General features: G+C 51.8%; 1 protein-coding gene across 3 annotated transcripts; it reads left to right on the top strand.

The window, feature by feature from the left end:
• Positions 1-10,080: 10,080 nt before the first annotated feature.
• MCRS1 (microspherule protein 1) lies at positions 10,081-19,248 on the top strand. Of its 3 annotated transcripts, XM_028125630.2 has the most exons (15): positions 10,081-10,188; positions 11,375-11,494; positions 12,028-12,166; positions 12,534-12,672; positions 13,287-13,445; positions 13,596-13,705; positions 14,647-14,755; positions 15,002-15,140; positions 17,256-17,331; positions 17,617-17,645; positions 17,768-17,860; positions 17,984-18,066; positions 18,224-18,311; positions 18,558-18,685; positions 18,804-19,248. In XM_028125630.2, the coding sequence occupies exons 2-15, from the start codon at positions 11,485-11,487 to the stop codon at positions 18,888-18,890; spliced, it is 1,389 nt and encodes a 462-aa protein (XP_027981431.1). In that variant the 5' UTR covers positions 10,081-10,188; positions 11,375-11,484; the 3' UTR covers positions 18,891-19,248. The 3 variants fall into 3 exon arrangements, with proteins under 3 accessions (XP_027981431.1, XP_027981432.1, XP_027981430.1); XM_028125631.2 differs by lacking the exon at positions 11,375-11,494 and having other exon boundaries at positions 10,083-10,188; XM_028125629.2 differs by lacking the exons at positions 10,081-10,188; positions 11,375-11,494 and adding an exon at positions 11,579-11,826.
• The last annotated feature ends 5 nt before the right edge of the window (positions 19,249-19,253 follow it).

The following is a 19,253-nucleotide window of genomic DNA, read 5'->3' as shown; positions in this document are numbered from 1 at the left end:
TTGAGCAAATGAATGACATGATCTGAGCAACACTTCAAGAGTATGGCTCTGGTACGCCTGAAACTAATGTGACATTGTGCGTCAATTATGCTTCAATTAAAAAAAAAACCAAACTGGTGGGGGACAAAAGCATCACTCTGGCTACAGTGACGAGAACAGTGATGAAGGCTGGGAGGGGGAAGCAGGGAGACCAGTCGGAAGCTATTACAATTCCCATCCCAGCGGCGCCTGGGTGGCTCAGTCGTTAAGCATCTGCCTTCGGGGACGCCTGGGTGGCTCAGTCGTTAAGCATCTGCCTTTGGGGACGCCTGGGTGGCTCAGTCGTTAAGCATCTGCCTTCGGCTCACGTCATGATCCCAGGGTCCTGGGATCAAGTCCCACATCGGGCTCCTTGCTCAGTGAGGAGCTGCTTCTCCCTCTCCCTCTGCTGCTCCCCATGCTTGTGCTCTCTCTCTCTCTCTCTCTGACAAAGAAATAAAAATCTTAAAAAAAAAAAAAAAAAGCATCTGCCTTCGGCTCAGGTCATGGTCCCAGGGTCCTGGGATCGAGCCCCACATTAGGCTCCCTGCCCGGCGGGAAGCCTGCTTCTCCCTCTCCCACTCCCCCTGCTTGTGTTCCTTCTCTCGCTGTGTCTCTGTCAAATAAATAAAATCTTAAAAAAAAACAAAAAACAATTCCCATCCCATTCAGGAAAGCTTAGTAAGGGAGCTCAAATGCCCTCCGCCCAGGAAGCCCCTCCTAATCCTCCCTAAGACCCCCTTTATTCAGGCATCACCCCGCCTTGGTCAACCTTGCCTTTGTTCTGGGATTAGTGACGGCCCTGTCCTCAGCCCCACCAGACCTTAGACTCTGGAAAAGCAGATGCCCAGTTGCTTTCACAGCTTCTCCCAGCACAGAGGGCTGTGCACACAGAAACCAAGTCAGACTCTCCCTAAGGAACAAGTGATCCCATCCCTCTTTAGTTGAGCTACCTACTTTTTCTTCTGGGCTGTGTTTCTGCCCAGAGAGCCACATATTCATGTTAAACTCTTTACCAATATAACAGCCCTAATTTGGTGTGTCGGCCACACTTCACAGTCCCTCAGTAGCGCCATGTTTACAAGACACACTTGTCACTGCCCTGCAAAGGCAGGCTCTCAGAACTGGCAGGAAGCACATACAAAACATCGTTTGCCAAAGCCATTGGTCTCTCTGGAGGCTTCTGAGAGCAAATTAAATGAGTAATTATTTATTGAGTCCTTAAACATTGAGCACCTGCTGTGGGGCTGTGCTCTACACTAGGCAGTGAGGGTATAAAAGTGAATAAAGCAAATTTCCCAGGATCTCACTGCAAACATAGGATACAGACCATATGCAAAGCACTGGCATGCTCAAATAGAATTAGGTCCTTGTACTGCACCAAGGACTTACCATCCACTCATCCATCTATCACTCATTTAGCAAGTACTGAGTGTACTGCCCTGAGTGCTGGATGGGTAATGATGATCTTGAGACACAATCCCTCTTCACACTCCGGTGTGGAGACAGAGTAGCAAATAGTGGGGAGCTGGCACATACAACAAACACAGTTCAGGGCAAGTGATACAGTAGTACAGGTGCAAAGTAAAATGGAGAACAGGGGAAGGAGATGTTCTTTGCAGTAAAGGTCTGGAAAGGCCTTCAGGGCTAAGTGGGATTTCAATAGAATGTTGAAGGGAAGAACCGTAGAACTACCACGGGTGGCAGGAGTGGGGGAATCGGGGAATCCAAGGGCACAGAACACTGTGAGCTTACTTAGACCATGTTTATGGGGCAGAAAGTGGTCCCTGTGGCTGTGGTTCGTTGGGTAGAAACCAGGTGTTGTAGGAGCTAAGCTAAACTGGGATTGAGTTTGGATGGGCTTGAAGGCCAAGCTGATGATTTTCAAGGCAAGGAGTGGTAGTTCCAGATCTGTGCTTTCAAGAGGCAGCTGTGGCAATGTGGAGACATTACACAGTGGATGCTGGGAAACCCAACTAGGGGAGCAACAACGAAGGTTTCAACCCAAGTAGTATAAAAACCAGCTTTGATTGGATTTACTCATTTATGCCCTTAACTGTTCACAGACATCTATTATGTGCAAGACCGTGTACTGATTGAAGATAGGGATGGAACAGACAGGGAGGAAACAAAGAAAAATAAAATCCAGTTTATGTCAAGGATATTATAATCAAGTAAGAGACAAAGACCACAAAAATGCTTCTACATTCTTCCCTTGACTTCTGTCCTGTGATACTTGGTTTCCCTCCAATGTTCCCTATACTCCTGTGGCTCCTCTAGAAACTCATTGTCTTCTGCCAGCATACTCTGTGGGTTGCTCCAATACCTGGACTCTCTCATTTCCTCATGCCACAGGATGTCCCCAAATGACTTTATCCTCCCCTATGGCTTTGAACATCAACTGTATGATCACGACTCCCAAACTTATCCATAATTCCAGTCTCTCTCCTGAGTCCTAGAGCTGTATACCCAAACACCCAACTGAATGTGTCAACTGGTTGCCCACTAAAACCTCTAACTCAAGTCCTCCAAATAAAACTCATCTTTCCTCCCCAATCAAACCAACTTCTCCACTTGCTCTCCATATCTCAATGTGTAACCACTGCTCTCTATCTACCCCCAAAGCTGGAGACTGGGGTCTCATCAGTGCCTCATCTCTTGCACCTCTATACCCAGTCTATCCCCAAGCCCTAACCAGTCTACATTTTATATGTCTTGTCTTTGGTGACCACCCTAGTTGAGGCCACTGACTGACCTCCCTGTCTGTAGTATTACTCTTGCAAGCTATGTTCCATACTAGGCCAGAGAGATCTTTCTCAAATCCAGATCTTATACCATACCCCTGCAAAGAAATTCTTTAATGACTCTTCATGGGTTTAATCATGGCCTACAAAGATTTTTGTGACAGCTCCTCAGCCTGGCTGTATGATATTCCATTGTATGGATGGGCCATAACTTTGTTGTTGTTATTGTTAAGGATTTTATTTATTTATTTGACAGAGTGAGAGAGCACAAGTAGGCAGAGTGGTAGGTAGAGGGAGACGGAGAGGCAGGCTCCCCGCCAAGTAGAGAGCCCAAGGCAGGGCTTGATCCCAAGATCCTGGGACCATGACCTGAGTCAAAGCAGATGCTTAACCGACTGGGCCACCCAGGCACCCCAAGGCCATAACTTATTTAACTAGTCTTCTAGTGATAGATGTTTGAGTTGTTTGTAAACTTTTGCTACTCTAAACAATGCTATAGTTGATAACTTTGTACATACTTTATCTTGTATGTGTAAGTATATGGGATCAGAAATTATATGCATTTTTAATTTTGACAAGTATCAACAATTTACAGTTCTGCCAGTAACACATAAAGAGGGCCTATTTCCCCACAACAATGCCAGGGGTATATTATCAGATGTTTGGATTTTTTGCCAATCTGTAGCTTAAAAATGCTATCTAAATGTAGTTTCAATTTTCTTGTGAGGTTGACTATTTTTCCTTATGTCTAAGAGCCATTTATCTTTCCTTTTATGTTAACCATCCCATTTTCTTATTGGATTTTTGTTCTTTTTCATATTGATTTGAGGGGATTTTGTATATATTAAGCAAATTAGTCCCTTTGTCTATGATACGAGTTGCAGATACTTCCCCCTGCGTACCATTTGTCTTTATTTATGGTGGTTTTTTGCTCTGCAGAAATTATAGATTTTCATGTTGACAGAATTTGTCTTTTTTTTTTATGCTTTGGGAAATTTTATGCTATTCTGACAAATGCTTTCCCCACCATGACATTATACATCTATGGTTGTATCTTTTTACATTTATTAAAACACAATTGATTCATATGGATTTATTTTAGTGTAAAAACCAAGGCAGAGATACATTTTTTTTTTCAGGCAGTTACACAATTGTTTTGATACCACTTATTGTATAATCCATTTTCCCCTGCTGATAGACAATGCCATCTTTATCATACACTAACATTTTAAATGTCTTGAGTCTATTTCTGGATTCTCTGTTTGGTTCTCTGTATCATATTGCCTGTGTATGTGCTAATGTCCCCTGGATTATACTATTTTAATTATTGTAGCTTTTAATGGTTTTATATCTGGTAGAACTATTTCTCTCACTAACCTTTTTCAGAATGTTCATGGCTCTTCATGATGCAGAAATTTCCATGTGAACTTTATATTCAGATTATGTAGTCTGTTGGTATTTTTATTAGATTGTGTTAAATTTATAGATTAATTTATGGAGAGCTGACATCTTTATGGTAGTGAGTCTTTCTACCCCAAAATAGAATATGCCTTTCCATTTATTCAAGCCTCCTTTTGTGTTCTTTGCTAGCATTTTAGTATTGGGGCACCTAGATCTAGCACATTAAGATTACTCTTGGTTAGTTTACTTTGTTGTTGCTATTGTAAAGGATATATTTTATTCCCCTATATTTTCTAATTGGGTGTTGTTCACTGGCTTTTTGTATATTAACTTGTACCTACTTTGCTAAAATGTCTTACTTGTATCAGTTTTGCAGTTGTTGTCCTTGGATTTTCCAGGTAGGTTATCATTTCATAAATAAATAATGATACTTTGACCTCTTTTCCAGTTTTTTTACCTCGTTTCTTTCTCTTCTGTAGTTAAGCAGGCTGGTACTTCCAAAGCAGTATTAAATAAAAATTGTCACAGGGGCAATCCCTGTGGCATATCTAACTTTAATGGGAATAATTTAGGTTTTCTCATTAAGTGTGACTCTGGCTTTTAGACTGCGATGCGTACACCTTGTCCTGTTCGTGAAGTTGGGTGTTTCACAGTGTGTCTGTGGTTCTCTGCCCTGGCAACTGCTGTTTCAGAAGCCTCCAGTCTGTGTGTAAGGTTCCTCCTTGGCAGATGGTTTCTCTTCCCTTGGAGACAAAAACGTGTGCAGATATCAAGTATATGCTGACTTCAAATGCATTGTGAATCCAAAGGTAACTTTTTGCTGGTCGACAGCTTTATTAAACTTGACTTCCTAAGACGTTACAGTTGAGCCAATAGCAGATAGATCCTGTGTCCTCTGAGTGCCCAGAAGGTATCGGCTTTAGGTGAGAGGGAAACTGGACTTTCTCTAGTGGACAGAATGGGGATAGGCTGTGCTATCACAGTTTGGGTCCTACACCAACGACCTGGCAGGTGACGCTAAGACCCAAGCCCTAAGAACGGTAGCAACTGTTTGAAAGCAACATTTTCAAACACTTGCTATATGCTATCTGCTTGTTTAAATAGTAATTTACTCCTCAGAACGCTCCTATGAAGTGGGGACTGTTATTTCCCCACAGATGATGAAACTGAGGCAAAGCAATGTAACTTGCTCAAGGTCACAAGCTGGTAGCTGATAGAGCTGAAGTTTTGTTTTGTTTTTTAAGATTTTATTTATTTATTTGACGGAGAGAGAGAGAGAGAGACACAGTGAGAGATGGAACACAAGCAGGGGGAGTGGGAGAGAGAGAAGCAGGCTTCTCGCCGAGCAGGGAGCCCAATGCGGGGCTCAATCCCAAACTCAGCCCAAGGCAGACACTTAAAGACTGAGCCACCCAGGCGCCCCGAGCTGAAGTTTAAAATCAGGCAGTTTGACTCCAGAGCCTGTGTTCTCAGCCACCATATTCTAATCCCCAGGAGCAGCAGCCTGGGGCCCTGAGCAGCTGAAAAAAGATCCAGGGGAAATCAGGAGTGTGGTCTCCATTGTAAAGCAGGGAAAGAGGCCGAACTGTGAAAGACTACTCCAGAGCCAGGGACGGTTAACTGGGGCCTGGATGATTGGTGCTATTGTTAGCTTTTCTTTTTTTTTCTTTTTTTTTTTTAAATTGGTATGAAATTTCTTTTTTTCTTTTTTAAAGATTTTATTTATTTATTTGAGAGAGAGAGAGAATGAGAGATAGAAAGCATGAAAGGGAAGAGGGTCAGAGGGAGAAGCAGACTCCCCGCCGAGCAGGAAGCCCGATGTGGGACTCGATTCTGGGACTCCAGGATCATGACCTGAGCCGAAGGCAATCGCCCAACCAACTGAGCCACCCAGGCGCCCAATTAGCTTTTCTTTTTATCCACACTCTTCTTTGTGTTCCTTTGCTGGCTCCTCAAACCTAACCTTAAACATTGGAGTGCCCCAGGCACTGGCCTTGGACCTTCCTCATTCTCTGTCTAGGCTCTTTCCTAGGCACAATATCTAGATCTTCACGATAATGATTCCCTCCTGTGTCCCTCCAGGCTAGGCCTCTTCCCCGCCCTGGACTGGTGTGTCCACCTACCCACTCAACACTTCCACCAAAACACCTCCCAGGCATCTCAAACTTCACATGTCTAAACAGAACTCTTCCTGTCTACCCCTACAGGACCCTGCTCCTCCCACTGACTTCCCCTTTACTGTGAGTTTATTTAACACAGTCAACAAATATTTGTTAAGCACCTACTGTAACAGTGGATAAAACAAAAACCTCTGCCCTAATAGAGTTTACATTCTACTCTCGGGAGACATACAATAAATTGGAAAAAACAAATTACATCACGCATTAGAAGATAAGGGCTAAGCATGATGTGAAATGTTGGGGTTCAGAGCAAATGGTCAAGAAAGAATTCTTGAGACGTCTTTGGTGCAAAAAGGTGGTTTTATTAAAGGGCGGGAACAGGACCCATAGGCAGAAAGAACTGCATTGGGGTTGTGACTGGTGACTGACTATATACTTTTAAGTTGGGAGGGGGCTAGGGACAGCGTTAAGTCTCTAAGGAATTTTGGAAACAAGGTTTCCAGGACCTTTAGTGGTCATTTACTATTGTTTAGTAAACCCTCAGTCGTGTGACCCTTCAGATGCCTATCAGTGGGCCATATGCTTGGAGAATGATTGCTAACATATATCTTGCGGAGTAGAGATAGAGGAAGTTCCAAAGGAATTTCTCTATGTTTAAAGTAGAATCACAGGAGCCTGCAGGGTCAGGGTAATGTTAAGCTAAGATCGCCTTTTGCCCTCAGCAAAGTATTAACATTGAGGCGGCGGAGTTCCTAGAGGAAGTTCACTCTGCCTATTTCAAGGACTTGTCAATGAGCTGCTAAGTAGCAAGGAAATGTAGTTTTTTTCTTTTGCCTTTGTTTCCCACATCAAGAAGAAAAACAAAGCAGGGAAGGGGCAGAGAGTGCAAGGGATGGGGACTGAAATTTTTTAAAAGGGGCAAGTGAGAAGAGCAGGAGATGAGGTTAGAGTAACAAGGCTAGACCAGAAGTTTTAACCCAAAGACAACGGAGGATTTTGAACAGAGGCTTGACATGAGGGGATTTCCATTTTAATAGGAATACCCTAGCAGCTAGAAATTGGGGGAGGGGCAGGAGGCTGAATGTGGGGAGACCAGGTAGGCAGCTCCTGCAATGGTCCAGGTGAGAGATGACAGATCCAGGGTGAGACAGGGAAACTAAAGAGACTCCATGAAAAACTGCTTTTTTTTGTCCCATTTCCTCCTCCTGTCCTCGCTAGGACCTGCACCCCTGCCTTATACATATAGGACAGATAATGTATGTCCTCCTAGTAGAGGCCACTTTTAGGGAACAGGCTTGAGCAACAGAATGTAAAAAGGGCCCAGAGCAACCCCTTGGTGGAATACAGACAGGTCCATCAGGTGATCCACCTCAAAATAGCCACAGGCCCTAACTAACCAATGGGCTACTTACAACCAGGCAAGTTGTCAAAAAAGGGGAAATTCCATAGAACCCCAAATCTCATCTTCCCCCTTTAAATACAGCCCCCCCCGCCTCAATCCAGAGTCTCTCCTTTGCTATCCTGCCCCCCCCCCCTTGCTTGCAGTGTATTCAATCAACTTTTATCTCTTTTGTTCTATCTTGGGTGAATCCCTTTCTCTGCCTGTGCCACCCCTCTGGCTTCCACCTGATTGGTCACCCCTCATGGAGGGGGGGAGCTCTGATCGGAGACACGACACTCCCTGTAAAGGTCCAGAATTTAACGAGTTCACAATAGATAACATCTAAGGTGTGACTGGGCGGGATGTCAGGAACACTTCCCAAGACCACTGACTCATCAAGACCCCTAGCTCCAGGGCATAAGTAACTTATGGAAGACACCTAAACACTTGCCTTTGTTCCTGGATGCGGGAATACCAGACCACCACCCCAAATAAAAACCCCAGGCCCTAAGTAAGGAAATTCACTCTTTGCTTTCTGAGTCTCCTGGATGCTGTGTGTGTACCCACACTCTTATCTTCAATAAACAGCTCTCATTTCCTCTCAGCTGTGTTTGATTTCTATCCTGTGCAAAGCCAAGGATCCTCTTGACTGGTCCTGTGGGATCTCCTCTGGGTCTTCAGGCCCAGCCAGCCGGCATCACGGGGACTTGGGTCAGGAGAGAGTGGGCAAGCCAATGAGATAGGGCCAGATTCTGGATATATTCTAAAGGGGGCTCCAGCATCCACCCAGCTTCTCAGGCCAAAGACCTAGGTCTTATCCTTGATTCTTCCCCTTCTCTCATATCCCATATCCAATCCATCAGCAAGTCCTTGTGGTTCTAGCTCCAAAAAGTACTTCAGAGTCACTGTTTCTGTCCATCTCCACTGCCCCTGCAACCCAGCTAACTACCTGGACTTACCTCTCACGTGGATTGCTCCAAGATAGCCTCTTACCTGATCTCTCTGCTTCCTCTTTTAAAATCCTTCTCCAAAGCTAGAGGAATCATCTTAAAAATTAAATACCACAGCAAGGATGCCTTGTAATCCTTTAAGAGCTTTCCAAAGCATTAGGAAGAAAGGCCCAAATCCATGCATGAACTACAACAGCTACTGTGGTCTGCCCCTGATGACCTCTGTTCTCATCTCCAGCCCTCTTTTTCTTGATCATCCTTCTCCAGCCATACTGGGCTCCTTCCTGTGTCTCAAACTCACCAAATTCATTTCTGCTTTGCAGCTATGCTGTCCCCTCTTATGGTCATGGTACCCAAGCTCTTTGCATGACTGACCTCCTATCAACTGTCAAATCTCAGCTCAACTGTCCTCTCCTTAGAAACCTCCTAGATAACTCTCATCTAGTAAAGATACCATACAATATCTTGATATCTCGCATAGTCTACACGCCTCTTATCAGAAAACTCAGTCTTTCAGGGGAGACAAAATAGGTTATTAAGATCACAGGCCAGTAAATTAGTTGGGGATTTTGGAAGCAAAGAGCTATCATACACTGTCAGGGCCAGAAGGGCTAGCCTCCTCCCTGACACTTGCATCCACTGGCAATGTCCAGGGGACATGTGGTTGACACCTCCATTGAAAGGACCGCCCTAACTGCTGGACAGCTTTAGAATTAGGATTTTCCTCATTCCGAGCTGCAATGATTCTCTGGAGCTACTACACTTTTGTGCCCTTCCAAGGAAACCTAAAACAAACAGAAACCCTCTTTTAGAGGTCTGTTTGGTTTCTCATCCCCAAACTTTTCCGGTAGGCTTGTTCTCCCATCCCAAGCTTCCCTCCAGGTTATTCTCCTCTGCACTTCTTTCTTACCTACCGGGGTCCACAACAGCTTCTAGCAGTCCTGGTGGGATCTGGCTGACACTGGCCTTCCTCAGGGCCTCTTCCCTCTAGGAATCGGGCCCACGACCCTCCATCCGTTCCTTAGACATCAACCTCCCCGCCTTCAGTACGCCAAAATTCTCTGGGCTGGAGCAAGCTCCACATCATCTCCCCGTGCTGTGCGTAGCACAGAGCCCAACACAGAGTAATTTCTCTAAAATCGCTGGGGGAATCAACGCACAACAGCTCCTGAACTACCAGATTCCTATATCCCGTGGGAATTCAGAAACCGAAGTCGAGTGTCCCGCCCAGCCCTACCCCAGACCCGCCCCTCAGCCTATCCCTCCCCAAGACTCGTCTTTCCCTTTAATCGCTCTCTCCAAGCGAGTAATCTTTCTGGGGCCTATAATCCCTGATGTTTCCCCCTATGCTGTCCCAAGTGGGAAAACCTTTAATTTCGGTTGTTAGCAAAACGGTGATCCGGTCACTGCGGTGACCACGCCCCCTTCGTCACGTTCCCGGGGCGAACCGGAAGGGATCGCGCAGCCCCTAGTTCGCAGACCCGGAAGTAGATGTGCCTCACGGAAGCCGGGTTTGGCCCTGCGGCTGCTGCTGTCGCCGCGGAGAAATTGTTGGAGCTGGCAGCCTAGGAATGGTGAGACCTCGCGGTTCGCTTCCGAGGGTTCTGAGCAGAGTTTGGGACGAAATGGAGTTTTCCAGAGTGCCGCGGGGGAAGACCCCCCACAGTGTTTGGGGCCCCGCCCCGGTAGCGCCCTGAAAATCTGCGCATGCGTGGGCCGGACAGGGCCAGAATCTGGTCCGAGATGTTACGCATGCGCAAAGGTGGCAAACCGAAGGTGGGGTGAGACTTGGCCTGGGAGTTAGTCCCCCTCCCTCTCCACCAGCCTGTGGGGCTTAAACCAGGGCTGCGAAAGCATCGGGGTGCACTCGGTGCTTTGCTTTTGAGTTGCAGGGCTGACTTCACCACTCTCATCCCGAGCTCCCAGAACAGACCTGCACTAATCCCCCACCTTGGGTGTGCACTCGGGGGAGAACGGGGGTGGGGGAAGGCAGGGGGTGCAGACCTAGCCTCCTTCGGCCCGCGTAATCAGGCCCTTCACCTGCTCCCCAGGTGTCAGGATATCCAGCCGTATCCTACAGAGCGGAGCGGCGTGACTAGCGCACCTGGGGCAGGGCGGGAAGGCTGTGCTGAGAGCCGCCCTGGTCTGAAGGGGCGGGGCCCGCAAGCGGCACGCCCCAGAGAGTCCCCAGTACCTGAGTTCTCCCGGGGTTAGGAGCAGGCGCCCCAGGGCGGTTGATACTTGCTCAGTTCCCAGACCGCGTTTTTTAGCTTCCACGCGGAACCACCCACTAAATCTTCAGCCAAAGCTGCAAATGGAAAAAAGAGAGAGATGGACTAATCGGAGTTCTATCTCCGTTTCCCTGCTTTGGCTTGGGAGGGCAAGGGGGGTGCTACTGAACTGAGTGGGCAGCGACGGGCGATAAGAAGTGAGCCAGTAATCCCTTGTTTCGTGCTTTCGTTTATAGTCGAGGCCCTTCACCTAGCGACTCGGAGTAGAATCATAGAGGTCTGTGGACCCCGTAAAATGCTATGTGTTTGTACATTTTTCTGGAGTGCATAGCTTTTATTTTCTCAAAGATGCTGGTGACCTTTAGAAAGCTGTTGGTTTATCAGTGTCATATTGGCAGAACAGAACCTTGTGTCTCTTCTTGTGTCTTCCCTAGCTTATGGGATCCTGGGGGGAGCTGCTCCAGTATAAGGAGGTGAGGCTGGCCCGTTGGAAACCTGAGCCTCAGGTAGCCTCATTTCTCCTTTGCAGAATCTCCTCTCAGCCTCTAAGCTCACCTGGTCAGAATCCTTGGATGAGCCTGTGGGACCCTTCCTCCTAGCCCTGTGGTTTGGAACCAGTGGCTTTGGGACTGTAAGAGGATGGACAAAGGTAGTATGAGGCCGGGCCAGCTCCCCAAACGCTCAGGCGCCAAGCATCTGCTGATTCCACCCCGTGCCTGGCACGTATGTCTTTTCATCCTGGCTGGGCATTGCCACCTCCCCCTGGGCCAGCACCACCCACGTACCTCTCGGCAGAGGCCGCAATTGACTGACTTGCTGTTGAGCTGCCGCTCTTTGGCATGGCTGCATTTTGATGGCAGAGGGAGCAGTTATGCCCAGAGCCCGGTGTGTCGGCATCACCAGTCTGACCTGAGCACCATGTGCTGCACGACATGACACGTGGCACCGGGAGAACTGCCCAGCGTGGAAGGTCTGGGCCAGGTCTGAGCCCAGATGGGATCTGGATGGCCAAGGAACTCCCACCATAAAACCTCAAATGTCAAGGAAGCAGGGGAAGGGCCAGGAGGGCTGGTAGAGGGCTGGGGGTGGGGAGGGAGGGGCAGAGGAGGGGTCCCATGTTCAGAGGCTCAAGGCTCTGCTGGGCACTTAGGAGACCTGAGTTCACCACTTCTTTTTTTCTAGATTCTCAGGGACTGCTAGATTCATCTCTGATGGCATCAGGCACTGCCAGCCGCTCAGAGGATGAGGAGTCGCTGGCAGGGCAGAAGCGGGCTTCCTCTCAGGCCTTGGGCACCATCCCTAAACGGAGAAGCTCCTCCAGGTAGGAAGGGTTCAGAGGGCCAGGGCCTGGGCAAGGACGTTAGGTGCTGCATGCCCTAGCCACTGTTGGGAATGGCTGTTTGAGCCCCTGTGGGGCCTAAGTGATGGCAGAGCTTTGTGCTTTTCCTGCCAAGTCCCTCTCTGTGGGACGTGGGCACGGGAGGGAGATCTTAGGTCTCTGACATGAAATCTGTGGTGTGGCACCCTTTCATCTCAGAGGGGAGGAGCGTAGCAGTTCTGTGCCCCGTCCACTGCGCTGGGGCAGTTAGCAGCCAGCCAGAACCCCGCGCTGTCTCAGAGGCTGGAGGTGTGTGTGTGGGTACGAGGGGAACGGACACGGGATGCTCACTGGGTTGGACTCTCCACAGGTTCATCAAGAGGAAGAAGTTTGATGATGAGCTGGTGGAGAGCAGCCTGGCTAAGTCCTCTACCCGGGCGAAGGGGGCCAGTGGGGTGGAACCAGGGCGCTGTTCAGGGAGTGAACCTTCCTCCAGTGAGAAGAAGAAGGTGAGAGATTGCGAGGTATGGGGGTGGGGGCCAGATTTTGTATTTCCCCACCACCTTTGCCAGCTGGCAAAAGCCCTGCAGAAGAGACTTGTGAGGACATCCGGTGGCCCCAGCCCCATCCTCAGCTCCCTCCTTTCTGGGAGCCCGTCTCTTCTCCTTACTCCCCCTTTCTTGCCGCATGCCCCCCTACACACACACACACACACACACACGCACACACACACACACACACACAACACACCCACCCTGTCAGTGCGTCTTGTATCACATTCTGTGTAGGAGGCGTAGAGTGTGCATCTATTCTGGGAGCAGACAGCCTGTTCCCAGCATTGCTGGGTGTAAAAATAACCCCCAGGTGGCATTGCTCTGGCCCTAGACACCATACCAGTCAGCGTGGTTTCCTGGTATCCTCCCCACCCACCCTCCACTCTGGGGTTGAGGGTGCCATGAGCAAAGAGAAGACCCCATAAGGTCAAGGACCATGTAGAAGTATTTCGGGGATGGGGGGGACTAGAGGGCTGGGCTGCCACACGCAGTATGGGAAGCTCCGGGCCTGAAGCCCAAGCTGCCCCAATGCTGGCTTTGAGCGCGGTCTCTTCCTGTCCTCTGCCCAGGTGTCCAAGGCCCCTAGCACTCCTGTGCCGCCCAGCCCAGCGCCAACGCCCGGACTTACCAAGCGTGTGAAGAAGAGCAAACAGCCGCTTCAGGTGACCAAGGATTTGGGCCGCTGGAAGCCGGCGGATGACCTCCTGCTCATCAACGCCGTGCTACAGGTAGTGCTTCCCAGCGCAGGTTGCACGTTCCCCTCCTTCCCCAGCCTGCGGTCCCCAGCCCCCAGACTAGCCCAGCAGCACCCTGGGGGTAGCAAGCGAAGGGTTCTTCCCAGCTCTCAGGCTGGGGCCAACCCATCGGGGGCCTTGCAGACCAACGACCTGACGTCGGTCCACCTGGGCGTGAAGTTCAGCTGCCGCTTCACCCTCCGGGAGGTCCAGGAGCGCTGGTACGCCCTGCTCTACGATCCTGTCATCTCCAAGTGAGTGGGGTTGGCTCCCGCAGCAGGGAGGTACTGGGAGCAGCAGAATTTGGCTCCTGGAACAGACAGAATTACACAAAGGGCCAAGGGAGGGACCTGGGAAGCAGGGCTCATGGGACCTTGCATCCTCTGGGATGATACTGAAACCAGCCAGGCTTGGGAGGGAAGCTTCTTCCTGCTGCCAACCCTGCTGGTCCTGGCTTGATGCCGGCGGCAAGGGGCTCTGGAAGCTGAAGAAGTAGCATGGGAAAAAACACCCGAATGAGTGCCAGGAGCCCTGGTTCCACCACTGTATGCGTTGTGGTTTGGGGCAGGTCTCTTCCCAACCTTTCCACACTGACCTCCCATAATTTCTTTCTCCATGAGAGGGAATTGGAACAAAAGAACACGAAGGCCCCTAAAAGTCCAAGTTCTAAGTAAACCTGTGCGCCCATGCAGTGTGCACTCTTCCTGCTCAGCCACTTCGTTTATCATCGTCAGAGTTGGTCGGATGCTTAGCACCCGTCTTCTGCTCCGCAGTCCCTAGCGCCACTTAAGCTGTAGCCTCAGTCCTGACAGCCAGGAAGTGGGCGGGGCTCAGTTTTGGAAAGAGGATGTGGTGGGCAGTGGGTGGTAGCTTTGGCCAAATAAAGAGGAAGGTCTTGGGGAGGGAGCAGCAGCTGGTCTCAGGGTCTCCCTCAACTGGCCCCTGCGGGCTGTGCCTTTGAGTCTCTTCAAGGGAGTGAACACTGGAAACTCAGTTGGCTGAGTTGCGTGTGTGTGTTATGCTTTCAACAAACCCATGAGGCCACAGGCGCTGTGCTAAGCCTTGGGCTCTTTCTGTTGAGGGCCTGGTCTCTAGTTCTGGATCTCAAAGGCCTGCAGGAACCCCAGATTGCTAGACACCCTCCCTTCAAACCTACCCTCTTTCTCACAACCCACCCCCCCCCCGCGCCCCCCAGGCTGGCCTGCCAAGCCATGAGACAGCTGCACCCAGAAGCCATTGCCGCCATCCAGAGCAAGGCCTTGTTTAGCAAGGCTGAGGAACAGCTGCTGAGCAAAGTGGGATCGGTAAGGCTGACAGGGTAGGGGCCTGACCACTGGGAAGACTACTGATGCGGGGAGGCCCCATTGCCTGGAAACATGCCCTGCAGGTGCTCATACGTCTGCAGGGGCCTTTGTGGATGGGGTCCTCAGGAAGAGCCAAGACTGGCTCCCTCTTCTTCCAGCTCCTGGTGGGGGCAGGGGGTGGGGGTGGTAAGGCGGAGACGAGAATGAGAAAACCCAGATGCTGAGAACAGGCTCCTTGTCCTCCAGACCAGCCAGCCCACCTTGGAGACGTTCCAGGACCTGCTGCACAGACACCCCGATGCCTTCTACCTGGCCCGTACCGCCAAGGCTTTGCAGGCCCACTGGCAGCTCATGAAGCAGTATTACCTGCTGGAGGACCAGACAGGTAACTGGCTCCGGGAGCTGGCAGAGTGGGTGCACTGCGTGTGCGTGAGGTTGTCTGGGCCTGGCTTCCCTCAGGTGCCCAGGAACGGATCCCTCGGTGGCCCCTGGTGTTTTGCACCTCTCTGCAGCAAAACCACTGCCTTCCAGAAGGAAGGAAGGTGGCTAGAATGATACTCAGCAGCATGGTAAGGGTAGCCTTGCCTGGAATCCCGAGCAAAAAGTCCAAATGGCAGAGGTGTATCCCATTTCCTGTGTGTGTTGTCATTTTTGACCTATTTTACTATTACGTAATGACACTGAAACATGAATAAAGTGTGAAAGTCTCCTTCACTCCTTACCCTTCCCCGTTTCCCTCCCTAGAGATGCTAGGATCCTGGAGATGGTACTTTTTCTAAGTCTTTCTGCCCCTTCCCTCTTTCCACATTCATTGTTCCTTCTCGCTGCTTTGGAGCCATTCAGAAATCCCCACTAGGCCTTCACACCCAGGCCCTCTGCCTTCCTCTCCTCCCGGGGGCCCGAAGGCCCTCTGCTTACCCTCCCTCACCAGCGGGCTCTCACTCCCAACGACAGGTACTGGGAAGGGCAGGTGACGGAACTGGGTGCAACTCCTCAGTTCTGGCTGGGACTCGGGGCCAGCCTTTCACTGTACGTCGTAGTGCAGACGCTGCCTGCTCTCGCTTCTGGACGGTATTGCCCGTCAGCATCTCCAGAGTTGTTCCCGCTGTTCTGGAAATGAGGCTGTGCCTATGCCCTCCACCTACTCCCTGGGTCCTCCTGCTCCTGGTTATTCAAAGAAACTCCTGCAAGAGGATTTTAGGAAATCTTCTCAGGGAGGGCCCTGTCTTTTCTTCCTGGGGATCTCTGCATTTAGTGGGCTGCTCTCTTCATTCCTGCGACTTCTGCGTCTCTGCTTCGGCCTCAGGGCAGGCATCACTGCATTCCCGCAGACAGAGTGGCCGCTGGATAAAGTCTATTTTTTGCTGCTAGAGCTAGCTTCTTTGAAAGTTGGTGCGTGTAACTTAGAGATTTAATTTTTCTCCTCACGAGGCTTGTCTGTGGGTATTGGGTTTCTCCTTGGCTGGCTGGTGCCGGGAGGCCCTAAGAACGGGCATATACGCTGCTTCGCTCTCGAGTCGGTTGAGCATTAGGTTAGTGGGGTTTTAGGCAGCTGTGGTGGGGGGCGGGGGGAGCCAGCTAGCGGGGAGCACCCCAGTCCCTTGTCTCCCACACGGTCTGACCTCAGGGAGCTTGGGGGCAGGTGGAGCACTTGTGGTTCCTGTGCAGCCCCCCTCGCTTCCCGGGCAGGCAGTGATGACACCCTCAGGGTTGACAGACTCCTCAACCGGTGGCGTCCTGGCCACTAGCTAGTTGTCACCGCGGTCCTGGGAGCAGCTAGCAGTGGCTCTCAGAGTTTGGGGGCCCCAGCCCCTTGATAGTTTGGTCAGTGAAAAACCTGAAGAACTTGCATGAAACTATCCTCGACATATCTGATGGACTCTGATACTCTATTCCATTTCATATTTTTGGAAAAAATGACAACTCATCTCGTGACCCCTAAGACGCCCTGACCCGCGGTTGGCGAGCGGCCAGCGGCCAGCGGGAGGCACTTGGGTGGTGGGGCTGGCTGGGCCGCGCCTCTCCTCCCGCCGCGTGTGGCAGAAAGTGTCGGGGAGCGTGTGATGGGCTAGAGGAGCCGTGTGGGTTTGGAATCAGGAGAGCAGAGCTTGAATCCTGGGTCTGTCCTGGCCCAAGTCCATGGCGAGCGCTCGTTCCTGTAGGCGTCTGGTCACGGGTTCAGGGGTGCGAACAGCAGAGCCTGGCCTCCTTTGTTCACGGCCATGCAGAGCCTCTGCGCTCGGAAAAACACACACAGGAGGTCAACTTTAATTCCCTTTTCTTTCTAGAAGCACCTCTGCCCTTAGCTAACGTCAGGAACGCTCTGTGTCAAACTAGCTCGCTGCCTGATAGGGCTTGTGCCCTGTTACCTGTTGCCCTCGGCGCAGAACTGTCCCCACAGGCCCAGTCTTCCCAGTTGGGCCCCTTGGTTCAGTCACTGCCCGCAGCGTCGGGTAGAGTGGGAGCGGCGGCGCTGACCAGCTCTCCGTCCTTTGTTCAGTGCAGCCGCTGCCCAAGGGGGACCAAGTGCTCAACTTTTCCGACGCAGAGGACCTGATTGATGACAGTAAGCTCAAGTGAGTGGCTGGGGCCCCAGGCAGGGGACAAAGCGCTCGGGGCTGCCCGGCCCTACCTCCTGCTGCAGAGAACTGCGCCCAGCCCACTCTCAGCCCCATGCTCCGCTCGTTACCTGGTCTCCTTGCCGAGCCCCCCCACCCCCCACCCCTGGGGAAGGAGGCTAGCCCAAGGCCAGAGGAGCAGCCTCCTAAGGGGCTGGGGGACCCCCGAATGAGCCAAGTAGGCCCTGCTGGTAGTGGCAGGTGAGCTGGAAGTGGATCCTGATTCGTCCTTCTCCCCCACAGGGACATGCGAGATGAGGTCCTGGAGCATGGTGAGTGTACCCCGGGGGCACGGTTAGGGGGTAGAAGCCCGTGCCAGCACAGAGGGCCAGTACGAGGTGCTGGTGACCGCAGAGCAGCCCTCCTTACCGGCCCCCCTCCCCCCCCCCCCCAGAGCTGACCGTGGCCGACCGGCGCCAGAAACGAGAGATCCGACAGCTGGAACAGGAGCTGCATAAGTGGCAGGTGCTGGTGGACAGCATCACAGGTGAGGAGGCGGGGAGGCCGCACCTCCCCTCCCTTCGCCCCACCCTGGGCCCCTGTGCTTGCGTGGCTGGGTGCCCCCTCCTTTCCTGGGCCCTGCCTGACACGGGCTCTGCTCCTCCCCCAGGCATGAGCTCTCCTGACTTCGACAACCAGACGCTGGCGGTGCTGCGGGGCCGCATGGTGCGGTACCTGATGCGCTCTCGAGAGGTAAGCGGGCCCAGGCCGTCTGCTCCCGCAGCTTGCCCTCCTCTGCCGGGCTCGCCCTCGCCGACCTTCCTGGTTCTGGTCCCGGACTTCTCATTTTTCCCTGGCCTGTGTAGACCCATTCCTCAGGTCCCAGCCCTCACCTGCCCCATTTCCCCAGATCACCCTGGGCAGAGCCACCAAGGATAACCAGATTGACGTGGACCTGTCTCTGGAGGGTCCAGCCTGGAAGATCTCCCGGAAGCAAGGTACCAGCAGGAAGCAGTGCGAGGGTGCTCCTCCCAGCCTCTCGCTGCCCTCCGGCCCTGTGGCTTGGTCTCCCTGGGAGCCCTCATGGAGCAGCTGGGGCTGAGCAGCTGGTATTTCAAGATCTCTAACTTGGGGGTCATGGGGGCCTTCTGGCCTGTCCCCGGGAAGCAGTGTGGGTGGGGACTTGAGGCCGTGTTCAGGCCTTCCCTGTCTCCTCATCCGCCTTTGCTCCTCCATCCCCACAGGAGTCATCAAGCTGAAAAATAACGGTGATTTCTTCATTGCCAATGAGGGCCGGCGGCCCATCTACATTGATGGGCGGCCTGTGCTGTGTGGCTCCAAATGGCGCCTCAGCAACAACTCCGTGGTGGAGGTGAGCTGAGAGGGAGGTGGAGAGGTCAGGGTGAGACCAGGGGCGTGGGGACCCGGGCCGTGGGCCTGGCCCCCAATCCCACCTCTGTCCTCAGGCCACTCTTTTCTCCCGCCCATAGATCGCCAGCCTCAGATTCGTCTTCCTCATCAACCAGGACCTCATTGCCCTCATCCGGGCCGAGGCGGCCAAGATCACGCCACAGTGAGGAGTGGGGGCAGGACCCGTGTGCTCTCTCTGGCCTGTGTCCCTGCCATCCCAGCCCCTTGGAGCTGGGAACTCAGGCTCCTGGAAAAACCGCAGCGGGCAGGAGGAGACCCAACTGCCGGCCCATTGATCCGAGCCTCTGTGGGAAGGCAGGGCTGGTCCTTGGGAAGCCCCTAGAGGCTGGAACCCTCCGGCTTCCTTAGAGCCAGGGCCCCTCCCCCCCCCCCCCCCCCGCAGGCCACCCTCCTGTTCCCCTCAGATTCCCACCTTTGCCCCTTTGTCTCCAGCTGATTAGCTTCAGACTTTTCCTTTATTAATTAGTTTTCTTTTGTAAATAAAAAGCACCAAGTTCCAAAGTAGCTCC

Source organism: Eumetopias jubatus, unplaced genomic scaffold (assembly GCF_037043125.1).
Source record: "Eumetopias jubatus isolate StellerSeaLion01/CBP00866 unplaced genomic scaffold, mEumJub1_p1.0 scaffold_8, whole genome shotgun sequence".
NCBI classification, from domain to species: Eukaryota; Metazoa; Chordata; class Mammalia; order Carnivora; family Otariidae; genus Eumetopias; species Eumetopias jubatus.
The sequence above is the reverse complement of the archived record's forward strand: the minus strand, read 5'-3'. Positions and strand labels throughout refer to the sequence as shown.